The following is a 25,167-nucleotide window of genomic DNA, read 5'->3' as shown; positions in this document are numbered from 1 at the left end:
CTTATGACCAAAATAACTCACACACATGAACAGCTCAAAAAACGAAACTAAAACTAAAACTGTAGTTTTAGCAGACGACAGATTAAAGGGAATTGTTACACAGGACATGACATAAGTATTTTTCCTATACAAAGTATAAAACTATTTCTAACACTAACTGTGTAGTAGCACTGTCAAGCGGTATTTACCTAATTGAAATAGTACTGTCAAGTGGTATATACATAACTGTGAAATAGCACCAATATGTGGTATATACCTACCTGTGAAATAGGATAGTGGCAGTAAATGTGAAGTAGCATCACCAGGTGGTGTATACGTAACTGTGCAGTAATGCCACCACGCGATATATACTAAACTGTGAAGTAGTGTTACATAGCGCATAGGGCCACCAGGCAAGTGAAGTAGGGACCACCAGGTGCCTTGGGTTTTAGCCTAGCTGATTATTATTATTTTTATTAACTGTGCAGTAGCGCACCACTAAAAAGAACTTTGCGCCCCTGACCCCATTCTCCCTAATCGCAGTGGGTGTATATAGAAATCCCACCTACTGACATTGTAACTAGTTAAATCGTAATGGGGACAAATACTAATAAATTGCCATGTAAAGTGTTTTGTTACGTTAAAGTTGTGTTGTGTTTAATGTGTACAGTTTTCCCTATTAACTGATTTTTCCAGGGTTAGCAATTTTCGAAATTTGTTTTTCAAAATCTGAAATCAATAAAAAAAATTGTAATTGATGGGGTTAATGGGAAAATTGAAATTTATTCATAGTATTACTATTTAGTTTATTCAGTTTTGTTTCAAATTGAAACTGTTACAAAACCTTTTTTTTCATGTTTTGTCATTTCTCCATTTGAAATACAAAATAATTTAAAAAAATACGATTTAAATTACGTTTGATATCAATGAACCCTAGATTTATCCCAGATATGACAACCTTTATCGTATTTTTGTGCTAATGGAATTATGTTGATGTACAAAATTGATATAATGAATTCTTACTTGTTTTATTTTTAATTTTTAAGGTTAAATGGAGACAAGTTTGCCCAGATTTTTTAGTACGCACATTAAAGTATCGGTGCTTAGGGGAAGAAGAACGCAGCTTATGTCAATTTCATTATACCACTTGGCCAGATCATGGTGTGCCCACCACAGTGCAGCCGATTCTGGATATGGTTCGACTAATGAGAGATTGTCAAGCTTCTGAAGCAGTTCCAATTTTGATCCATTGCAGGTAAATAGTGAATTTCAGAACTGTTTAAAAAGCAATGTTTCTGTAGTTTTTATGAGTAACGGGGATTTTGTACCTATACATAAGCATTAATGCTTTTTAACACTCATCCTCCAATAAAATGGACAGCTTACCATAATTCTTTTCCAATTTTAAAAGCCGCAAATTAAGATTTTTTATTTAAACAATTATTACTTGCTTAACCCCAAATACCTCATACAAAAATAGCAATTGAAAACTGTATGAATGCTGCTTTATTTATATAAGGTTTTTTTAGAAAAGGCAGGATACGCGACAATGAAATTGCAAGCTTGAAGCCATTAACTTGTGTCCTACGGCATTTTAACCATTGCTGTAGTTTTGTCCATTCGCTTTTGGTTTCCAATTCGTGTACCCTGGTTTATTTCGGATATACGTATACGTACATAACCCTCATCCTCCAAATTAAGAAACTAACTAAATTTACTTAATGCTTTATAATATAAAGTTACATCTGCCGCTAACATTGTAATGATTCTGGTTCAACCTATTCGTATCCTATTAAGAATATAACACGATTAGGCTAATTGTTACAATGAGTAGGGTTTGGGCCAGGCAAGTCTTATAATCCAAATGAAGTTGTGACACGAAGATATTTTATGTCTGAGAAAGATCCAGATCGGTTAACCCATTATACAGTTAAATTTTTGTAACTACTATAGTTTACATAAAAAAAGAACTTAGTAAGCGAAGTTCTAACCAATAAAATAAATATATGTGAATTATTTTCAGTGCTGGTTGTGGACGAACAGGAACCATTTGTGCTATAGATTATGTTTGGAGTCTTATGAGATTAGGTGTAAGTTGAAGTTTAAGTATTTTATGTTTTTGTAAAATGTTAATTGTTTAGTTTTAATTTTACAGAAACTAACTGCAGACTTCAACTTATACGACATTATAGCTGATATGAGAAGACAGAGAATTGCGATGGTACAAACAAAAGTAAGTGGTTTTTTAGCTATATTGTCAAGTAGAAATTTAAATTTCATGAATCAAAAGTGGAATTGAAACTGATGCAATTTTTTTTACTCGTCTTTATTTCACTTGAAAAAATTCTTTCTTTTGAAGAAAATGCATTTTATGATGTCCTGTTCTTTATTGCCCTGCATGTAGCGAGCCTTCTTAGAGGCAGGATTAAACAATTTTTAAAGACTATCCTTTGGCCTAGACATGCTCAATTTTTTTTTAAATCTTTCACAACGTTTGTACACCATTTTATTTTTAACTCACCAAATCATCGACTGGTTTCTGAATGGTTTTAGACACTTAAAAATTATTAAATTTAATCCGGCCTCGGTAACCACTATATGGCAATCTATGTACGTGCTATATCCACGGATGTTTTTAAATTAATTATATTAATAGTACTAGCTGTAGCACTAAAAGAAAAATTCGTAAAAATTTAGCTTAATTTTTAAGACACTGGCCATTATTTCATGAAACAGTGTTAATTATTTTATATTTTCAGGAACAATATATATTGGTTCACAGAGCTGTTGGAGCATTATTTGAACAACAACTTCGAGTGATTGACAATCATACATATGAGAATTTAGATGGTGACGGACAGCCACTCATGTTAAAAGAACTTCAAGAACAACAGCCCTCAGAACACATTTATGAAGATGTGAGGTCATTGATGATGAATGAGAGTAAAACCGAAGATAAAGAAAACCCGTACAGCACTATTGAAGAAACATTCTCCCTTTCAACAAACAACAGTAGAGAGTCTTCATCTGAGCCACCAAATGGTAAAGGACTCGTTAAGCGTAGAAACTCCCAAATCTTACAAAAGTTGTGTCGTGAAGAAAGTGTGAAAAGACTAATATCTGGATGGAATAGAGCAGTTTCGGAAAATCCAGAACCAGTCGCTGTAAAAATTGACACACCGCCTATTAAAGCTTCCATAACTAGTGATGAATCGAGCTTAAAACCATTTTCATATTCCGAAAAAGGTACCCCAAATGAATATGCTAGTATATCATCGGAAACTAAAAACACTGTAGTGAAGCAAGAGTCAAAATTAAGTCTATCACATAGTGAAAAAAGTCCTCCTTCAGAAAAGCTTGTAGGTAAAGCAACTGTAATTCGTAGGCCAAGTATTGCTAAACTTAAAGCGTTGTTTGAAAAATCACATGTAAGCCCTTCTGAAAATAATAATAACAACTTTAATAACCCCAGTGAATCTGTAAATAATGAATTGGCTATGGAAGAGGACAAATTCAATAGGAGAGTGCGCCCCTTAGGTCGAAGTCATAGTCATCATGTACCAAGGGGTAGAATATCACCAAGTCAAGAAAATTTTGACTCTGAAGTTAGAAGAAATGTAGAAAGAGAAAGAAGTGTTAGACGTATAGTTTCACCTTTGGCTCGTGAAGCTGCATCCAGGAGTAAATCAAAAGGTTCTGAAACCAAGAATACAGTTAGCAGTACTGGTATTAAACCTGATACGAAAAGCGAACAACTATCTGATCCTTCAAATCAAAATAATAATTTGTCCACAAATGTTGATGCATTAGCGACCCAAAATAAGAGCTCAAAAATTGGTTGTGTGGACTTAAGGAGTGAGAAGATTGGTAGTTGGTATGGAGAACACGATTCTTTGAAACTCTCTGGATCTTCTAAATGGTATGGAGAATCTGAATTAAAAGTACAAGAAAGTCAGGCTTATAATATGTCAAGTGATTCAATTTTGTGTGATATGGATGCAAATAAACAGCCACCACAGTTACCCATAAAAAAGAAGTCATTGTTTAGATACTCCGAGAAAGCAGTATCTCAATTAAATTCTGATGTAACAAATCAAACTTCCCTCGAAACACTTACGAATAATACTTCTCCAAACCAAACTGAACATACTCAAATCTCGGGAAAAACTAATAAAAAGACTGGAAATACAAGTGACGTTAGAATTGATGAAAACCAACCAGATGATAATATCAAGTCTGAGTTTTTAGGAGCTAGTAATTCCATAAATATTGATAGACCGTCTTACGCAGAATCTCAAGATACAGCAGTTAATTTGCAATTGGAAAATAAAAGTGATATTCCTCCGAAACTACCAGAAAAGAAAGTTTTAGGCAGAATTGCGTCAGTCAAACATAAAGAAAAATCTGACACAAAACAGGAAACCTCAAAAGATTTGCTATCCAGTTCTTGCATAGATGAAAAAACAAAATCTGATTGTTATTTATCTATGCCTCTGGAACTACACACTTCAAAAGCTACCGAATCCAGCTATCAGGATACGTTAGTTCTCTGTCACAAAAATCACCCTGGTAGAAAAGGTGACACAATCGCAGACAGGTACACAAATGTTAATTTGGTTTCTCAAAAAAATATTGCTCAAATAGAGAAAACAATCAAACATCATCCACGGGGTGCCATCATTGATCTAACATCTAGAACGTCATTTGTCGAAAACCCTCAACTCGCAAAAAGTATTCCAGTGTCCACTAGTAGAAGTGGTGCATCTCATTCTTATTCTAAATATGCGACTGTCAGATGCAAAATGAGTGACTCAATGAATGAGTCCAACGCCGCTCTTGAATCAAAATTTAGAGTGGCTAATAATTGTAAAATAGCCATCCCAAATGATATGGACAATAATATACAAAATGCTGATGCTATAGAATCTGGTTATGGAGTTTTACATAGCCCTCCACCACGGTCACGTAGATCACATATGATGAAGTCTATTGTAAAATCAAAGTCTGGATCCGATTTATCCCCGAGCGGAGTGAATACTGTTGTAAATGAGAAAAAAGCCGATTCATTTGATGAGAAAGAAATCTCTCAGGACAAAGAAATTAACAAAGCAGTGAAAGATTTGAATACAATTGGGTATTTACTTGACGCTTTAGCAAATCAAACTCTTAAAACCCCAACAGAATCTACATCTAAACAAGAAGGTAATGAAGCTAAGAATACAGATGTTACTAATACAGAAAAACCAGTTTTACCAGTAAAACAACGAATTAATAGTAAGGCATTTGATGGTCAGGCCTCTAGACCTGCATCTGAAAGACAGTCTGTTTCTTTTCCTTTGAAACAGGGAAATAATGGTAATGACAAATCAAATCTTGTGTCTGATAGTAAAATAGAAGTTACAAATGTTCATTATGTACCAGACTACGAGTATATTTTTCCTCTTCAAAAGTCAGCTTCCGCTCCTCATACTGGAAGAATGTTTCCAGCTTTAAATTCCGAACATCACCAACCCATTCCACCTCATATTCTTAAAGATCAACCATTATGTAGATACCAGCCTGATCTATGTGATATTATAACTGCTCCCCCAAAGCCTCCAAGAACTTTTACGCATGTACCGCAAAGCAGTGGTGGGGGTCAACTTGATGGTGGTCGTCTACTTGTTTCCGTTGCTTCTCCAAAATCTGTAATTAAGGCAGAAGAGTTAAATCATCCATCCAAACATTTCAATTATGAATCTACGCTTCCAATACCTACTCATAATTCTCAATCAAAGCCTTATGTTACTCCTCATCTATCTGGAATCAGCAATGATATAAGTAGTAGTTATAGTAGCGATACTAGTGCTCGCCACAGTAACGTGTACCTCAGTCAGCCGTCTTCACCTTTTCATAATTCAATGTCGCAGAACATGTTTTCTTCAACTGGAAACCGCTTACCCCATCCTAGCTCTTATCGAACTTACCCTTCCTATCCTGAAATTCATTCAGTTCGCGCGGTTCCTAACCACATTCCAAGCTCCAACCTTACTTCGCATCGAATAAGACAGTCTTTGTCACTTGGCTATGGGATTCATCACCATCATATAAACAAAGGCTTACCACCAACAATGACTTACAGAAGAACTCAACCAGATGGACTATTAACACCAGTTGTAAATGTAAATAATCAAGCAGCTACTACAGCTCATCAAGTTGGCGGTTTACGGCCTAATGCATCAAATTGGTATTATGACGAAAGAAATAACACCTCTGCAACTCCAGACTACGGAGAAATTCCTGTAGCGCCTGTGTACACTATGGTGAGGCAAGATCAAGACAGACACAGAGTTCAGTGGGACAGCAGCGTTGATGAGCAGCAACAAATTAAAGGTTTGATGTTCTTGCTTAATAATATCAGAAAAATATAGAATTCTTAATAATTCAAATTTGAGGTGGCCTATATAGTTAGACATAGCTCTTCTAAAGTAACCACAAATTTTACATCCGATCAAAATAAGTATTTGTGTATGATAAACGTTTTAGGCTGTTACTAAGAGACTTTTGAACCAATTTGATGCTGATAATGTACCCACTGTAGTTATATTTGATCTTTTTCTCTTTTCCATGTAACTTGAAAGTTAATGGTAATAAAGAGCTACCACTACTGCATATTTATCCTTTTAATTAAACTTTTATTATTATTACATAAAAGGTTTAAATAGATGTTAATTAAGGTGTTTCATCAGCTTTCTCATGTATTTCGTTTTTTTTATTTCCATTTTTCTTAGGATCCAAAGCTGGTTCAAATTATGAAAATATTTATGATGTGCCAAAGGATTGTTGGTCAGGTTCTAGTCAGTCATTTGTAATACCACAAGGTCACGAACTAAGGCATTCCCAGTCAGATGCAGGAGTGTACACTGCCTTGAGAACAGCGGCAAATATGCAAAAATTTGCAGAAGAATCTTCTGCAGTTTTAGTTTCCCAACCCTGTATTACCAATCCAGAAATGACGCAATCTTCATCTGCAGCTTTAAATTGCCCATTGTACAGTCAAGTCATAAAACCCAAAAAATCTAATTCAGAGGCTGTAGAAAAATCTGGTGTTGCTGTGCCCCGAAAAAGTAGAAGGTCACGTGATGATATGGATTTGCAACCAGTTGCACCACCAAGAAGCAAAAGGCAATTACAATTAAGGAGGAGTGTTGCTGGAGGTAGAGAGATGTTTTTCATTGTTCACTTTGAATGGCAATGCAAGTGCTCAGGCACAGACTGTTGTGTCCAGGGGTAAAGTTCTGTTACCCCAAAATTTTTGACACACTGCCTGCCTATTTGCGTTGCACTTAAAAAGCAGATATATGAGGAGGCAAATTTTTTTAAAATTAACAATGATAATTATATACATATATATTTTAGGAATTAATACCATAATAGAAGTTTCTCTTAATCAAGGAATATTCCTGTGCACGTTTCCATACCAGAGTTTCAGTGAATCCGGCAGGAATCAAACCTACAACTTTTGGGTTACTGTCCCGACGCCACTACCATTGGACTACCGAGGCCACAAATAAACAGGCCTCGGACATCCAATTTATGAATGACTCAATCGGGTTAGCTGATTTGACAAGATATGATGTTTATGACTACAGGCTATCAAGGACCTCTCATAATTAGTTCACATTGAAATGCTATGACACAGTCAACAATGGGTTAAATATATCCAGCCAAATCAGCTAACCCAATCGGGAGTCATTCATAAATTGGATGTCCGAGGGCTGTTTATTCATGGCCTCAGTTATCCAATGGTAGTGGCGTTGGGACAGCAACCCAAAGGTTGTAGGTTCGATTCTTGCCTGAGGTGATATGATGCAGAAGTATTCTTTGATTTAAAGAAACTTCTAATGTCATTCATTGCCCTATAATCTGAGAACTAGACAGACCTTAATTCCCTGAGGTATTTTTTGGAATAGACCTGAAGTACAAACCTTAGGTCATGCTTAAAATCAACAAAAATGACATATGATGAGAAAACAATCTTAGGCAGTTTACACTGCACAAAAACTATTTAGTATATTTTAGTTGATACCAGTACAATTATTGAATACTTTTACTTTTCAGGACTTTGCGAATCAGGCTATGGTATGGATGGCGAAGTAAGATAATTTGATAACAGAGAAGTAAATTGTTTTTACAATTCCTACTTTTATTTTTTTCTTATTAGAGCACATGGCATAGTGATAGTGAAGACGAACCACCACCAGCTGTGCCTGAAAAAACCAAGGGTGCCTATATAACAATTGATCCCGAAGATTCAAAAAGTAGGATATTGATATGGTTAAAAAATATCACTCGTAATAATGGATCATGGGGTCTCAAACTTGCTGATTGCATGTACCCCTGCTTCAGTACGCAACACTTTTATGACTTTGAGATATTTATATATTTCAATTGAACATTAAAAATACATCTTTTGTTGTTAGAAATTAGATATTTATACAAGTGTTCTCAATTGATGTTAACTTGGTAAAATAACCTTTAGGTAATGAACTAGCTAAGTACTTAAATTTCCAAAAATATTTCTAAATCAGCTAAATTAAAAATAATTAAATATAATTGGGAAACCTTTAATGTAAATTATAAAAATATTGGGAATCTGGTGTACAATTTTTACTTACATAGCTGGCCCCTCACCTACAGGTAATTTTTAAATTGGCGAAATATTTTTCATATAAGAACAAATTACACCACTTAAGATATTTCAAAACTGCTGTCTACCACTTTTCATATAAATTAAAAACCTAGCTATTCACATTAAAATGTCTCTGAAAATGTGACAAAATTAATATTTTGTGTGCAAATTAAGTTATACCTACTAATCATGTTTTGTATTTTGTAGCTATGATTTTGCATGAGAATTTTACAGCTATTTTTTTTTACAATGCATTTTGCACAATAGAGTCAGACGTTGCCTGGAAACAGATTTAAGGTCCTAAACCTAACAAAAAAATTGCATTTAACAATTTTAAAATATGCTCTAATTAAATGGAATTATGGTAATTCTGGATTCCCAAATGATCAGTTGTTAGAAAAGAAATGAAATTTTAAAAGTTTATAAATTAATTTTTGGTCCTATGGCACCATTGATTTTTTTTCTTTTTCTTAAAAACTCAATGTGGTAGCTTGTCTGTTGGCAACATCATACTCTAATGCACGCGCAATTGATTTTTGGCTTTGTAATACATCTTATAATCAAAACCAATGTATATTAGTATATGTTCATGATAATATTAATTACTATTAACATAGTTATTACCACAACCTAACACTAAACCACGATTTTTCTTAACCTCCACCCTTTTGCCTTTTTGTTTTGTATTTTACTTTGTCTGCACTATGCCTTTCGTTGTTCAGCGTGTCCTCACTCAAGAAGGGAATCAGCAAGTGCTCATAATGGGGGCTTGGGAGGGACGCTTAGCAGAGCCTTAGGGAAGTTGAGTCTGCTTACAAAGGTATGCTTTAACTTGAGTAAATTAATTTTTCACTCGTCATGGTTCAGTATTTGTCTGTCATGAATAATATAACGGTAAAAGCAAAAGGAGGGTATAGTGAGAGTCCTGCGCAATATGATGCTGGTTACACAAAAATGGAGGGATATGAATAGAATACAAAAATTAATGTACCAGAAGTTTATTTAGGACACACTGATTAGTTCTCTCATTGAAGTTTTTGGAAAATTTATCCAGGTTTTGTTAATTTACATACTTAGAAGAGCGATTAAGATTTGTCAACAGAACACTGATTTCAGGCGAAGCTTAGTACCTTAATATCGCCACTGAAAGTTTTAGCTACCTATCTACTTTGTTTACTATGTGATGCTGATTTCAAGCATGTTCATTGGTCATTGTAAAGTGAAATAAGCAGCTCATTAATCTTTTCAGGCTTTTAGCTCAAAGCTGCGTATGTTAACTTCTCTCTATACCCTTCTGGCTACAGTAAATTACATGCAATATATATTTTTGGGCAATCTGAAAATGAGTATTTACGCAAAGATTGAACAAAATATAAGAACCCTTGTTTTGTCAATGAAAGTATTATTTTTTGGTATGCAAGGAATCCTACTAACATACACTGTACATTTTTAGTATTGTGTTGGACAAGTTAACAAATTCCACTCACGAGGAGTGTACCCGAGGTGTAAATAATTGATTTTAATGAAACTCGGGGGGGGGGGGGGGTATGTAGACCTTGGGGTAACATGAATTTTCACAAGGGAAAAAATACGCTGGGCTTCCGTTTTGCTTATGGCAACCGAAAATGTTTTTGACAATTTAAAATGAAAAAATCTACATTTAAAAAAGCATGGGATTTTCTCAACTCAAAAGAAATTTAAATTTCAACTAAAATGATAAATTTGGGTAAAATTGAGAAAAGTTCATTGAATTTGATAAATAAAGGAATATTTGCAAATTTTACCTAAATAAGGTATTGTCAAGTAATTTTTTTTAAATCAACATTGGATAAAATGACCTAAAATGTTTAAAATTGGGTTTAACCAACTAATATCGTCTAAAATGGGGTAAAATGATAAAAATTCGTCCAATGACAAAAATTGAGTAAAATTGTGTTAAAACAACTAATATCGGCTACAATTGGGTAAAATGATAATTTTTTGTGTATAAAAACTAAATTTGGGTATAATGACCTAAAATGTTTAAAATTTGATTAAATCGTGTTAAACAACTAATATCATCTAAAATGGGGTAAAATTATAAAATTTTGGGGTTAATTTGAGAAAATTGAGTAAAACAGCAAAAAATTAATAAAATTGTGTGAATCCAACTACAATCGAATAAAATTGGGTAAAATGATAAAATTTGGGTAAAACAGCCAAACACGTAGCTAAAAATGATTAAAATTGAATCAAATGAATGAAATTTGGTTAAACAACCGGAATTGGGGTTAAATAAATGAATTTGACTAGAATCGCGTTGAGTTAATTGAAATGAACGAAATTGGATAAAAAGAGCAGTATTTACTTAAATTAAATAAGTTTCTAGTCTTAAATCAATTGAAATTGGCTAAAATAAATCTGTCAAACTACCAAAAAGTGATGAAAGGACCAATAGTAGATAACCTTATTTTGTAGGTTTTCTTCAGTTTAAGTAGAAACTAAAAGGTTATAGATTTCGTTGTAATTTCGTAAACACTAATTAATAATGAAAACTATAACTTAAAAGATTTTTTCGTTAAAAACCTCCCTTTCGTTCACATCCAAAATACCCCAATTATGAAAAACACACTTCAACGTCAAATTTTACCCAAATGTAGCTGATATTAGTAGTTTTAACACAATTCTACCCAATTTTATCCGATAGTAGTTGGATTATCACAATTTTATTAATTTTTGGCTGTTTTACTCAATTTTCTCAAATTACCAACAATTTTTTTAATTTTACCCCATTTTAGACGATATTAGTTGTTTAACACGATTTAATCCAATTTTAAACATTTTAGGTCATTGTACCTAAAAATTTATCATTTTACACAATTGTAGCCGATATTAGTTTTAACTATTTTTATCATTTGGACAAATTTTATCATTTTACCCCATTTTAGACAATATTAGTTGGTTAAACTCGATTTTACCCAATTTTGGTTGATTAAAAAAAAATTATTTGACAATACCCTATTTAGGTAAAATTTGCAAACGTTCCTTTATTTATCAAATTCAACGAACTTTTCTCAATTTCAACCAAATTTGGTTTAAGTTTACCCAAACTTGATGAATTTCACCCAAAATTGTTCAAATTTAGCATTTTAGTTGAAATTTAAATTTTTTTGAGTTTTCAAAAATTTTAACTGGGTGAAACCTAGGAGCATCAAACACAAGGGGAACGCAGCTAGCCTTTAAACACGCTAACGAAGGGTTGTGTACGAATTTCATTGGACGAGCATTACGGGCGGGGAGGAAGACAATTTCTGAATTTTCCCCTTCCGAGGGCAGCAAGCGCTAAAGCGTCTAGCCAATGAAAAACGTACGCAAGAAACTCAGACTTTTGAAGGGTTGCGTTCTCCTTGTGTGGGGTGTTGCTCCTAGGTGAAACCGAGAAAATCCCATGCTTTTTTAAATTTAGATTTTTTCATTTTAAGTTGTCAAAAATATTTTCGGTTGCCATAGCAAAACTGAAGCCCAGGGTAACTTTTCCCTTGGTGAAAATTCATGTTACCCAAAGGTCTACATACCCCCGAGTTTCATCAAAATCGGTGATTTACACCTCGGGTACACTCCTCGTTAGTGAAATTTGGTAAATTGTTTCAGTTTGACATTGTAGTGTATTTTCAATGATTGCCCTTAAATTCAATCTTTGGAATTGGAAAATGCGATAATTATGTATTTTGTATCAGTCAAAAGACCTTTTCTGTAACGTTACACTCATCATTTGCATATCTACAGTAGGCTAACTTAGTTCCAAAATGATGTATCTCAGAAGACAAAATGAGTAAAAATAATATTAATATGTGCTTTTTAATTAGTAGTAAAAAGTTGTTAACTGGTTTTTGGAACTATGGTAGCGTGTTTTGTGAGTAAGCTAAGTGGATCCAAGAGTGACTTAATACTAATAATAAAAGCATGTTGCAAAATACTAATGCCAAATAGCAGCGTTTCATTTTGAAGGCTACAAATAGGTTATATACCCTGAGAATTAATAGGGAGAGTCCCCATTAATCAGGGATATGATGGCCAAGAATCACTTTTCATACTTTGGTCTATAGTCCTATTATGGGTTCTCTAAGTGTCAGTGACATAAATAAGGCAATGCCATATACAAGGGGTCTGTTGTGGTCACAAGTAAAAATGTTTTTGTTTAATAACTCACTAGTCATTAGAGCAAGTTTGTTGGTTACTAGTACGTGTAGTAGTTCAGATAAAGTACAAAATAATACTGGTTACCATGCTACATGTATATTCAGGGTTGGAAAAAATCAATGGTTAAAACCTTAGTTTAGTATATTTAGCTAATTACAATTATTATAATCTCACAAATTTAATCTTTATTAAGTGGTTTTAAATGGATATAACCAGTGGCTTAAAACCAGATTGGCTTATTAATTTTAAGAATTTTTTAGACTATTCGAATCATAAAGGGAATAGAACCTCCGGTATTTGGTGTAGGCCTTTGGGGGGCTCCATACCCGGCGTTCTGGGTCGTTGGGCTCTTGAGGGCGATCCACACCCGCTTTACTGCGTCACTGGAGTCCTTGGGGCGTCCTGTGCTCGGAGCGCTGGATCACATAAATAACAAAGCTGAGGAGGTCTAGTACTTTCAATTCTCTATGGAGCTGCTAAAAAAGAAACTTAAACATCTAGACAACTGACTGCCAATTCTGCAGAGTCAGGACTCATACCATAATAATCACTCACAAGTATTCCATACAAATGACAATTATTCGCTCGTGCTTATGAGATTTTAAAATTTTTGGGTCTATTAACTGTATGTTCTGCGTGAAACAAGGTCCCATGGAAATGTTATACAGAGGAATATTTAAGAGTAATTATGTTACATATTCTTAAACTTAAGACTGATTAAAAATAGGGGTGCCATGTTTACAGTTCAAAGGTATATCTAGAACTACAGCCTTCCAATGATGGGAAAAATTCTGCAATTATAGTTGAAACACCAATATTGTATGTGGTTGTAAATTATTTATTAAACACTTTTATCATCCAGCTGACAACAAGCAAGTCGGAAGCCAGCCAGCCCCAACAGCCTCAAGTGCAACAATATCAACAGAACCACATTGTTAATAATGGTAAATTAATTTAATTCATCGATCAGGTTGTGCATGCTATGCTAGTAAAAAGAACTTTATTGGGAACATCTTATAATACTTCTTTAGAAAAAGAGTCCAGGTATTAACCTATCCTTAAATTATATTAAAAACACAAGTTATTTAAAATGTATGAAATTTTAAAATTTCACAAATATAAAGGATTTTGAAACTATACCAATGTTTTGTGTGGGAGGTTTTTCAAACATAGCCAGCCACTTGGTTTTGGTTTCATTTTTGTAAAATTGGTTTTTACAGAAGCATTTCAAAAAGAAACAGTGGTTTCGTCTTCCTCAACTGTGGTTTCTAATTCAACCGCCAATAGTGCTAATAAGCCACACAATAAACCTTCCATAATGATACCACCCAGCATGAAATCGCCAAATTTTGGTTTTCCTCACCGTACACACCGCAGGCCTAAAGGACCGAGAGAACCACCTGAACAGTGGACACAAGTTTAATTTACATATATTCATGAGTTTTAAGCATGGTTTATGTAACATAAGTGTTTAGTCTTCCCCGCTGCCAAAAGACATTAAGCCAAATTAATCGCTTCTTTTAGAAAAAAATATCTTTATTTTTAACTAGATTTTATGTAAACTGCCAAATTTGTAGAATGTCGGTAAGGAATATGTTGCAAGGTGCTATAAACTGTTGCATAGCCTTCTACATGTCCAAATCATTTTGGGCTAAAACATTTTACTGTATTTAAAAACTTAATGCAATTGGAAATTGTCAAATCATTCATCAAATGGGATTTATGCAATAACCTCTGAACAAATTTTGCCAGGCTCCTTATAGTGCCTAACTTTAAAATTACCGGTACACAATTTCACCTCAAATAAACATTTTACTGAATCTTAAAAGTTTACATTTTCTAAACTTGTTAGTTGCTGTTAGTGCATTCTGTCTTTGATGTATCACGTTTCCCCCTCAAGTGCTAGGCATAGCAACGACAACATCCTAACCAGTATAAGGTTGTGATCTATAGATTGTTTTTATGCCAGTTTATAAAACGACAAATTAAAGCATTAAAATGGATGAATTGTTTTACTAGCGTGTATGCGAGATTATAAGGTCTACTATAAAAGGGCATTACTGATCAAAATAATTTGTCTAATATGAAGCAAAACAGAAATATTAAACTGTAACCAAATATGTGGACCGCTATAGAAGCCAAATTAAAAATAAAGAACTTCCACTTTTTCCTTTAAACAATCTAAACACAGATAGGTCATCAATTAAACCTCATAAAGCATTATCAGTAATCTAATATGTTTCGATAATGAAACACTATATGATAAGGCATTGTTTGTTTAGTGAATTTATGGAGGGAAATAAGGAGAGCCAACTCTTTATCTTTCTACCACAGCTAGTCCATGGCTAACAGCTTATCAGAACTGATGATAGAATTGGCTTAGTTCACAACCTACAAACATCATTCTTTGACTAAGAAAAATTTATATATCCTCGTATACTTGCATACACGTTTGTAAATACAAACTTAGTCATACCTGGTGTAATTTCTACAAATTCCCAGCTAGAATCATTATTTAAAAACTTACTATATTTTGAATTAATCTATCTACTTATCAATTGTGGAAGTATTTTTGGTGAACAAATTCACTCAAAAAAGATTTTATTCCAATGTGGTATAAGAGTATATTCTAACATGTTGGCTTGACAGTTTAGTGGGGAATATTCATAGAAATGCTTGTTGGTGAGCCTAACAAGTTTGGCACAGGTAAACTATGTAAATCACGCTAACCAACTTTTTTTACAGATAGAAACAGTAATTAATGATTTTTGTTCTAATAGCAATAAACTTATAAAGTCATTATGATTTGCTTTCTAATAAAAATATTTACTTATGTTTATTATCAAAAATGTATTTTGTAGGAGTGAAATTTATCATTTATCCATATTAACAGTAAAAACATGCCATATGCCTCTTAAACTTTCCAATTTGAGCCAATATGTTAGTAAATATGTTCTGGTCTGAAATTTTCGTATGTTTATTGCTGATATCATTAACACTAGTTCCAATTTTGGTAACTTGCAGAATATAGCGAAAAACCTATTGTGTATGGTAAAATTAAAATTTAACATGCAGATCAGGTCCATGGTCAATTCAAAGGTCTATTATTACCAAGAGTGGATACACTGGTTTTCCTGAATTGTAAAGACACAGGCTATGATCCTAGCATGAATTTGGTACCGGTAATGTTATTTTAAAGCTAGAAAATTTGCCATTTTAATCTTAAATGTAAGTAATATACTTAATTATAAGTAAATTTGAGTAATCCAATGCTATGAACACAACGTAATTTCCCAGCCCATATACAATGAAGCGAAAGAACAAAATGTAATATTTTTGCTTATTACTGGTACTTGTTACCATGTGACTGTCATGTAAAACATGAGTGCAATTGTACTTAATTTCCCCCCCCCCCTCCGTTATATAATGGTACCATGCTTTAGCTTATAATATTTTTTAGCTACTTTAAATTTTATTTTATTGCGTTACAATTTTCATTTATGAAACCAGGCTTAAAACTCTGGGATATCAATATTTTAGCATATCAAAATATTTTATTATAGTTATTATTACTTAACGATACTTTAGAGAGTGCATTATATCCTTGATGAAAAAGAATGGTATGTTTTAAAAAGTAAGTTGTATAAATTTCCAAATTCCAATTGTATATGCTAATTAATTTATTTGTGTTTTTAAAGCATTTTACTGGTCTTGTAATTGCATGTATATTACTGTATAGATTAGTTTTAAAATTTGTATATAAATTTTAACTTTTCTCTTTACTGAGAATGGAAAGTTTTCTTAACCATGTAAGTTTTTTGTACTCAAAACGCTCACAATTTGTACTGAGTAAACTATTGTTGGTGTTAATATTTGAAATTAAATTTTAACTAAGTATACAAGTGAAATAAAATGTTGTTTATTTTGTTTATGATCCACATTTTGTAAAAACTTTTTACCATCCAGTATTTGTCAACTATTTAAATTCACCTAAACGTTTTCAATTTGTAAATGAAGTTAACTTTTTTATATGTAATTATTTTCTAAAATGGAGACAGTTAAGATTCTACAGGGTAGACTGAGATTACAATTATAGAAGAGAACGGAGCAGCAGGAGATATTGGGAATGTTCATTTTTGTGAAATGGTACTATTTACAACATAAAAATGTATAATTTCGTTTGCTGTGTTATATGAAATCTGACATCTCGCAATAATGTCATATTCTGGTCTATTTAAATATTACCTGGCAGTTTATCACACAAAAGCAATAGCATTTTAGTTCCTAACTGGAGGTGTTTCTATGATAATTGCAATCTATTTTAAAGTAGCTTTCAATGGGCTTAATTGAAATATTGGTTTTTGGTGAAAAGCAATATGACCATTCCACCTATTTTCTCCTGATAACAGCTATATTTTAACTTAATATGGTAGCTTACCATGGATACATTTGATTTTTCCTGTTATGGATGGAAAGTGGTTAAATTAATCTGACATTTAGATATTCATAAGCCATAAATTATGAAAACGAATTAATATAATTGAAATACAGACCTATAGCGTAATTTTTAAATCTTACCCCTTTCAACTTTGACCCATTTAATAAAAAATTAGAATCTATAGTTTCATATTACTTAATTTTAGCTATTAGCTGTGAAGGCGATTGAATTTTACAACATTTGAACAGTACCCAAATCTCTTCTTGTGGAACCCTTTTCTATCTAAACAAAAATGTGCAGAACCCCAACAGTTAGGGTGGTGTGGAGATTATGGATTAATAAATAATTTAAAATGGTTCCGCAGTTTTGAATCCACTGTTTTAAAGAATTGGTTTTTTTCATTGCACCTCAGTTATTAAAAAATTTATAACACTAATCTTCAATACCATATTCGGTGCTTGCACATGTTGTAACTAAGCCTCACCTTGAATCAGTCACTGTTAAATTATTCAGCATTGGATATCACAAGGCAAAACATCACACGATCCTGCGTTGCAAATAATTATGTGTCCTTCATTGGCACAACCAAGAGCATTCTACGCATCCCAATTGCTTAAATAAGGAATTAGGTCTGTAAAAATTATGCTTGCCTATTTTTCAGAGGTGAAGACTTTGCTGTATGATGATACAGCATTGTTTCCATGTTAAACCACCAACATCTAGTATGTTTATATGTTTATATGTACGTATAGCTATTATGAAAGAATAAGATTTTTGGAATCAAAGTTACAACAAACAATCTTTTACAGGGAAATAATACATATCAAATTGTTAGCTGCCATCGTGCTCTTCAAATTGAAATTTTCCTGTTAGAGAACCAATAACTTCAACCAATTCTTTCAAAATGTTCATTTTCTCAGAGTGCATTTGGCTTGATAGGCGTAGCTTTTCTTTTCTGTGTGTTCTTTTCTCTTCTTCGTACTTATTAAGGTCAATCTGTATCTTTTTCAAAACTTCCACCATATTCTATATGAAAAAATAATGCTTGAAACACTTTCCAACAGTAGTATTAAAAGGGGGTTCATTTTAAAGCTTCAACTGCCCTGATCAGTTCTAACAAGAAGACCAATCTGAGGTGGTAAGCAATCTTACATTTGGGCTAGGGTGTAAGTAAACCTCCCTATAGGGAAAGCTGCGCTAGGCTTTAGTTTAGCCATGTGATTTAATATGAGAAAAGAACAAATTTGAAAGATCTTGTTGCAAAACTTGGATAACAAGATGGGATTAATAATAGTAAACGCAACTTTAAACACTAAAAAATTCTGATTTTAGTTTTCTATCCCACTGATTCAGAATTATTTTAAATTACCGAATTTAAAATAACTTTGAATTCAAATTGTTAATACATTTCAGGTGCACACACACTGCAGTTTGGTTTTTGTCTTTATTTTAAATGCTAGAAAGACCTTTTAAAATAAGCAAATTAATAATACCTCTTCGGATGAGCTGCTTGTTTTAGAATCCGATGGTTTTAAAATAGACTTGTTGAATTTCTCTTGGAACGGATAAAGCCTTTTAACTCCTCTGGAAGTGGTATTGATATTCTCTTCGGAACTTTGCAATGAACTTACTACTCTAGGATTTGTAGTCTTGTCTTTAAGCTTTTGAGGGAAATACTGGCCAAAAATGTCATTTAATAGTTCTTCGTAACTGAATTTTGATGGTGCTCCAATTTCACACTGTCCTTCCTTTGATTTCCAATATGCTTTCTTCAAATTCCGCCATTTAGTGTCAACCTATAATTGAAATACTATGAAATATAGCTCAAAAAATATTGGACTCATTTATTTTCAATCAAGATCAAAATACCTAAAGATTAATATTTTTTGCAAAAGTGTGTGATTTTATGACAAAAAGGTTGATTTGTGATAATAACATTACTGAATCGGATATTTAGCTTTTACTAAGTAATTTCAATGGCATGGAAATTCTTGGCATTACGGTAGTGTTTATGTGAGGAAAATTTACTTGAAAAGTTCATGATTAAAGGCACAATACAGTGAAAATCTATTTTTAGTACACTACACTTACAAGTGCTTTTAATGTGGTCCTTGATCCTAGATTTGTGGAAGATTATTTGTTCAAAATTAGGGAAAGCTCCTATTTTAATATCCTAGAACATTGATTTTACTGAGTATGAAATTTAGTTCCAACAATTAATAATCCCACCAACACTACAACCAACTTTCAAAACACTTTATACTCCCTTTAAGAATCCAGATTGAATTTCTTTTTCTCAATCACGATCTCATTTATTGTTCTAATACTTTAATCTTGATTGAAAATAAGACTACAAAGAGAATAAAAGTTTACTTGTTCTGTTGTAAAAATATGGCCTTCTTTATTTAACTCCAGAGCAATTTTCTCCCATACTTCCCTTTTTTTTATATCTGGTTTTCTAAAATCGGCTTCATGATCTTTATAAAGCTGAATTAAAAAGTTCACTGCGTCTTCTGTCCATTTCCCCTCATCAAAATGAGCATAACATTGGGGAACTTTATAATTACTTGGACCAGCTGAGTCATTCTGTGCATCAGTGTTTGAAGCTAAGATATTTTAAAATTTTAATATTAGTTTTCAATTTTATATTGATGGCAGTTAAAATATTATCTATGTTTAACAGGGTTCGTACTAAATTTTTGGATTTTAAATCCCTGACTTATCCAGCTAGGTTATCCCAGATTTATTTTTGGAAATATCCCCGACTGTTTTGTTAATATTCCTGTTAATTTTCATCATTTTATGTTTCCATAGGTGAAACAATTGTGAGCGAGCAAGAGAAGGTAAAAGTTTGTTGACTAAGAAAATCCCTGCCTTTTTAAGACATTTAAATCCCTGATTTTCTTCACAAAATTTTAAATTGCTGACTTATCCATGTTCGATACGAACCCTGTTTAAGAAACACGAAAATCCATTCCCTTCCACATGAACAGAGCAAAAGATAACGTAAGGTTGTATTTCCTCACTCTAACTACTTATAGTTTTGAACTTTTTACACCCCAGATTTGATACATGAGTAAGCCATAGACAGTATAAATCATTATGTTAACGAAATGAAAAAGCATGCTTATTTTTTACACCCACCAAGATCGCTATTTCCAGAGTTAATAGCAATCCTAGCCCCCACAAAGGGATATTGATGGTTGTACTTTCATAATTACTTTGCATTTGTATATGTAAAACAACAGAATTATCAACCAATCAATAGTTTTTAAAGACTCCATTATTATGCTGACTTCTCTATACCGTTAAGAAACAGAAAAAACCTGCTCTTCCAGCAAATTACTTCATTGAGCAATGTGACGTCAAAAAACCATACAATAAAAAACCAGTCTCAACGTTTACTAGATGGTTGAGCATTACGGAACGCACCCCCTGATATTTTTTGGGAAATAATTTAATAGGAGAGTTTCTATAATTTTATAGAGTTGTTAAGTTAGGTGAATTAATGTGATTGTGGGATTGAAGATGGTACTTTGACACCTGTTAGAATGTTGTTGTTAAAGATAATTTCTTAATAGCAAAAATATAATAGTTTTCCTGATCTTTCCAGTTTTGTAAAATTGCTTTGATTTCAACAATTAAAGCAGTCAAATCAAATGAATGTAGTACAATTTGACAATCCTAAAATGTCTTCTACATCTGGAAAATCATGCCATTTTTAAAAATACTTTGAATCATTTTTAATTTGATGCATTGCTTGCTATTCCATAATCTTTCAAAATTATTTTTATATATTTTGGATGAAAAATAATAATGAAATGACACTACAGACATACCTTCAAAGATATACACAGCAATAGTACAATATTCAAAAATTCATAAACACTACAATATTACAATGTTTAGGCAATCGTGAATAAACAAATTCGGAACTTGATCATATATACATATTTAACACAAATAAATAACAATTTTGTTACTAAATTCGTTACAAGTCATTAGAATCTCGTCAAAGGAGATGAAATTTTACTGTTAGGAAATGTCATCTTTTGCCTCATTTTTGTGGAGTTACAAATATTTTTTTTTAGAAATAATAATTCTGGTTTTTAACTTTTTATACAATTTTTTATTATAATAATAATAATACAAATTCATTCTTCTCCCCTTTCTAGGAGATCATTACAACCCCTTCTACTAACACACTTAGCTCAAAAAATGAAAATAAAGTACCAAAAATAGTCAAGCTGTCTTAAGAAATATTCCAGGACCAGTACTATTATGTTGGTAATCAGGGGATGTAATGAAAGAACTACAATTTATGATATTAATGCAGGCATCATTTTAAGTCAAGTGGGTGGTCATGTTCACTTGTTTAATTATTTTATACTAATACATTGGGCGAGGACATTTTCTAGTTTCTTAACTTTTTTTGTAGACGTTTTAACTTTCTTTGTGAAAGGATTTCTCGTGATTTAGAGAGTTTGATCATTTCAATCAGCTCTTCTTTAGATAAACATTTATACTTCTTATTACTTTGCTTCTCAGGTAATGACTTTATTTTTAAAGCATAGCTTCTTAGTTTTAAACAAAACATGCAGGTTTTCTTATCGGATAACATCATACACATTACATCATGCATGGCTCCAGAATCTAAGCAGAATTTTCCGTGAGATCGCTCTTTTAATAAATTAACTAGGTTTTCTTCTACAATTCCACTACACACCTTTAATCGATTGAGATTGTATAATACGTCAAGAAGTTCAGTCTCATTACTAACTTTCAGTGGTACTATGAAAAAATCGTGCATCTCCAAATCCTGACCTAAAACTGAAGCTTGAAATTGAAATTTGGCATTTATGGTCACAGTAATTTCTACTTTATTTGTTTGTCTATTAATCTTGTGCAGTTTGAGTCTGGTGTTATTTAATGCTGAAAACCAGTTCATGTCATCTTGCATTTTGAACCATTCTTGACTACAAAAGAAATTTTGAAAAATGGTGACAATAGACACTGCATCCATGTTTTCTACGGAGGTTTCAAGGTGATTTCCAATTTTGGATGTATAAGATGCAATTTCAATACTGCTATTCTCCTCTTGGTTTAAAAATTCAGGAGGCGTAAACAAAATAGATTCAATTTCTTCGGAACTTGCATTTGTGGCTACAAGAGGATTACCAATATTGACTGTCGAAGAATCAATTCCGTCACTGCTAATATCCTCTAGTTTTATCGCAAGCACTTCATTAGGCATATAAAACACAGTTTGCGTTTCTTCAGAACTTGCTTGGCAAACATTGTTTCTGTCATTAAAATACATTGTCTTTTCATTAACTGAATTTATTCTTTCGGGTAATGATTTTTTAATTTCCTTTCCAGATTGTTCTTGGTAAGGAATTACCAAAATTGCAGTCATACCCTATGAAGGAAAAGTTTACCATTTTATTATATCAGTTTCTTAACTGAAAAGTGAGATTTCTTTTGAGAAGAACACAGACCACCTACCCCAAGAGGGAAATGTATCGCTGGTAGTAACTTCGATTTTTTTTTAAGTCTAGAATGTGTTGCGCTATCTCACAGCAAGTAGAGGCAGTTTAAAAGATGAGCACGCCCAACAATAAAAAAGTATTGTAGAAGCTGGCTCACACTAGGCTCTCTTTATTTTATTTAATAAAATTAAGGATTTTTTTCTGTAAAAAAGCCGCATCACTTTTGAGACACCTTTTTTCGAGGTTGACGTGAGTCCTTCTTGGAGTAGGTGGTTTGTGAGAAGACTAACTTGCACATGAACTGGTTCAGCAGCTTCTGTTATTTGAATTTTGGATTTCAGAGATTCATCAACTCCCAATGAATACTCGGCAGACGCTTGATTAGAACTTCCCAAAATATTAACATTTTCTTCATTGTAATCAGATGTGTTTTGCAATGTTGTTACAACAGACTACGAAAACCATCAGTCATTAAATATATACATAAAAATGACAAAATTTAATTAATACTTACTTGCGAATGGACAGGGTCTGGATACTCGTTAGATGGACCATTTTGGCCAACGAAATGTTTAGAACACAGGTAAGTGCTTGAAGTTATTTTGTCCATAGTAAAGGTAGATCTTACTTCTTTTAACCAATTAAACCATTTCTTACACATTTCAAGTTTCCTTTTAGGTTTTGGAAAATTTACAAATGTTACTCCCAACATATGGGGTTTATAATAATATCTAGAGTCACTATTACATTTTGGATACGCACAATGTTTATTTCTTCCCATTTAAAATCAATTAAATTTAAAGTATAATAGTAATTCATAAACCTTTTGAACCTATGTCGCGTACTCGCGGGTGAAAATTCAAACTGATGCTTAAAAAACTTGCGCATGCGCCGAATAGCTCATATGCATACAACAAATCTTTTCGGTTAAAGAGACAAACGAGAATGCTGGCGAAGTGTTATATCGAGTAAATGAGTAAGCTTAATTTAATAATCTGAGATTAAACAATATTAATCTGGATTAAGAATGGCAAATTAATTAAGAGAAACGTGTACCTAAACGGTTGGTTACCGTACACAGTGAAGTGAGTACAGCTATAGCGGACCGTGGTTGGTACACTCAGCTTAGTGGTTGGTAAGAATGGAAATAATCACTTTTGAGTTGAAATTTACACTTACATTCGTGTGAAGATTTTTCGCCTTTAGATTTACGCCAGCAACTGTGTGCCTTTATTTCTATAATTGTACAAAAATACTTTCCACATTCAGCACATAAAAAAACTGAGTTAGCCATTATACGAGTCAACTAATAAGTCGTATATCCGTTGGAGCCATAACTACCGATAGGCTATAATTTTGTAAACCATAAATTTAAAAAACATAATTTAATTTTTCTTTGGACTCCTCCGAAACATTTACGGTTTACTTTAACAGTAACTGCTCGCAAATAAACAGTCGTGTCATCATTTCTTTAGAGAGCAATATAAATATTTACTGAAAGTAATTTCTTTTCAATTATGGCCAACCACCAAAAGACTCAGGATTTAAGAGGAAACTTTCGCCGCTAGTGGCGTGACCGAGCCAGAGTTCCTCTTAGTAGACCTAGGAGGATGGAAATACTGGAGGGGAAATATGGGATTCATAGGCCTGGCAATGTGGGGAATTCGGACATAAGGTACCAGAGACACCTAGCGGACACCGTAGTCAAAATTTCGTCCACGTGTTCGTTGGGACTTGGTTAGAAATGCGTGCCGGTTTTAAAATCGTGTTAAAGATTTATTTATTTTGCCTTCAAATTAAATAAACATCTCCGAAATTAGGTGAGTAGAATCCAGGTAGAATATTCGTGTTTCAACTTGTACAAAAAACCTTGTGAATAGAATGAAAAGTAGGCAAAATTTATAGAGAAAAAAATTCCGCCTATTTTTACGATGGCGCTACGCTCGCATGACCGAAATTGTATAGCTCTCGCGTTGCCGAAGCTAAAACAGCGAGTCCGTGATGGGGGAATACAAATTTCTGTTCCAGGTACGCAGTATTATATTCCTTGAGTAGACGGCGCGTGTTTTTCGTTTTAAAAAATACGTGTCGTTAAAAGTGTTGGCTCGACGTGAAGTAGTTCTTTTTTCAACAGATGCTGCAAGCGTCGAAATAAAAACAACTTTTTGACCCTAAAGGCGGGTACTTATAGGTAGAGTTTGCAAGTTCTCTCCCCACTGGTTTAAGGGGTTTTCCCCCGAGATCTTCGGTTTCCCCTTCCACAAAAACTTGTTGAGGTTAACGGTAATAGTTAGTGTAGGGAGCTGTTGGCTCGAACGCGTGGCATGCAGGGCTTGCCACCACCCTCCTACGCATTTCAACCCGGCCACCTGAATTAAAGGCTTTAAAACTCGCTCGATGACTTAGGCCTA

General features: G+C 33.1%; 2 protein-coding genes across 7 annotated transcripts in view; one reads left to right on the top strand and one right to left on the bottom strand.

The window, feature by feature from the left end:
* LOC149963457 (uncharacterized) overlaps positions 1 to 16,482 on the top strand; it is a 29,327-nt gene extending 12,845 nt beyond the window's left edge. Inside the window, exons 6-16 of one of the 4 annotated variants that reach the window (XR_016482237.1) lie at positions 1,026 to 1,234; positions 2,003 to 2,069; positions 2,135 to 2,212; positions 2,739 to 6,351; positions 6,750 to 7,175; positions 8,080 to 8,114; positions 8,183 to 8,279; positions 9,373 to 9,470; positions 13,692 to 13,773; positions 14,050 to 14,768; positions 15,854 to 16,482. Coding sequence is in view for 2 of the 4 variants with exons in the window: in XM_090180497.1 (XP_090036623.1) it covers positions 1,026 to 1,234; positions 2,003 to 2,069; positions 2,135 to 2,212; positions 2,739 to 6,351; positions 6,750 to 7,175; positions 8,080 to 8,114; positions 8,183 to 8,279; positions 9,373 to 9,470; positions 13,692 to 13,773; positions 14,050 to 14,252 (4,908 nt within the window). In the remaining 2 variants the exon portion in view is untranslated. Of the gene's footprint in view, positions 1 to 1,025; positions 1,235 to 2,002; positions 2,070 to 2,134; positions 2,213 to 2,738; positions 6,352 to 6,749; positions 7,176 to 8,079; positions 8,115 to 8,182; positions 8,280 to 9,372; positions 9,471 to 13,691; positions 13,774 to 14,049; positions 15,675 to 15,853 lie in introns of those variants that run through there. The other 3 variants (XR_016482238.1, XM_090180497.1, XM_090180499.1) reach the window with 3 other exon arrangements.
* Positions 16,483 to 17,792: 1,310 nt separating this feature from the next.
* On the bottom strand, positions 17,793 to 24,070 carry LOC149963456 (uncharacterized). Of its 3 annotated transcripts, XM_090180495.1 has the most exons (5): positions 23,271 to 23,696; positions 22,989 to 23,208; positions 19,641 to 19,873; positions 18,761 to 19,063; positions 17,793 to 18,293 (listed from the first exon to the last, which is right to left on the bottom strand). In XM_090180495.1, exons 1-5 carry the CDS (start codon positions 23,535 to 23,537, stop codon positions 18,099 to 18,101), a joined length of 1,218 nt encoding a protein of 405 aa, XP_090036621.1. In that variant the 5' UTR covers positions 23,538 to 23,696; the 3' UTR covers positions 17,793 to 18,098. The 3 variants fall into 3 exon arrangements, with proteins under 3 accessions (XP_090036621.1, XP_090036622.1, XP_090036620.1); XM_090180496.1 differs by lacking the exons at positions 22,989 to 23,208; positions 23,271 to 23,696 and adding an exon at positions 23,936 to 24,070 and having other exon boundaries at positions 17,800 to 18,293; XM_090180494.1 differs by lacking the exons at positions 17,793 to 18,293; positions 18,761 to 19,063; positions 19,641 to 19,873 and adding an exon at positions 21,429 to 22,686 and having other exon boundaries at positions 23,047 to 23,208; positions 23,271 to 23,713.
* Between the last annotated feature and the right edge of the window lie 1,097 nt (positions 24,071 to 25,167).

Source organism: Leiobunum rupestre, chromosome 1 (genome assembly GCF_980474605.1).
Source record: "Leiobunum rupestre chromosome 1, qqLeiRupe1.1.hap1, whole genome shotgun sequence".
NCBI classification, from domain to species: Eukaryota; Metazoa; Arthropoda; class Arachnida; order Opiliones; family Sclerosomatidae; genus Leiobunum; species Leiobunum rupestre.
This window is presented reverse-complemented; position numbering and strand designations above follow the sequence as displayed.

Coding starts and splice junctions, on each gene's coding strand:
- LOC149963456 (XM_090180494.1), bottom strand. CDS start 23,537: ATGGGAAGAAATAAACATTGTGCGTATCCAAAATGTAATAGTGACTCT. Junction 23,209..23,270: donor CAGACCCTGTCCATTCGCAA/GTAAGTATTAAT, acceptor TGGTTTTCGTAG/TCTGTTGTAACAACATTGCA. Junction 22,687..23,046: donor CTGAACCAGTTCATGTGCAA/GTTAGTCTTCTC, acceptor TTTCCTTCATAG/GGTATGACTGCAATTTTGGT.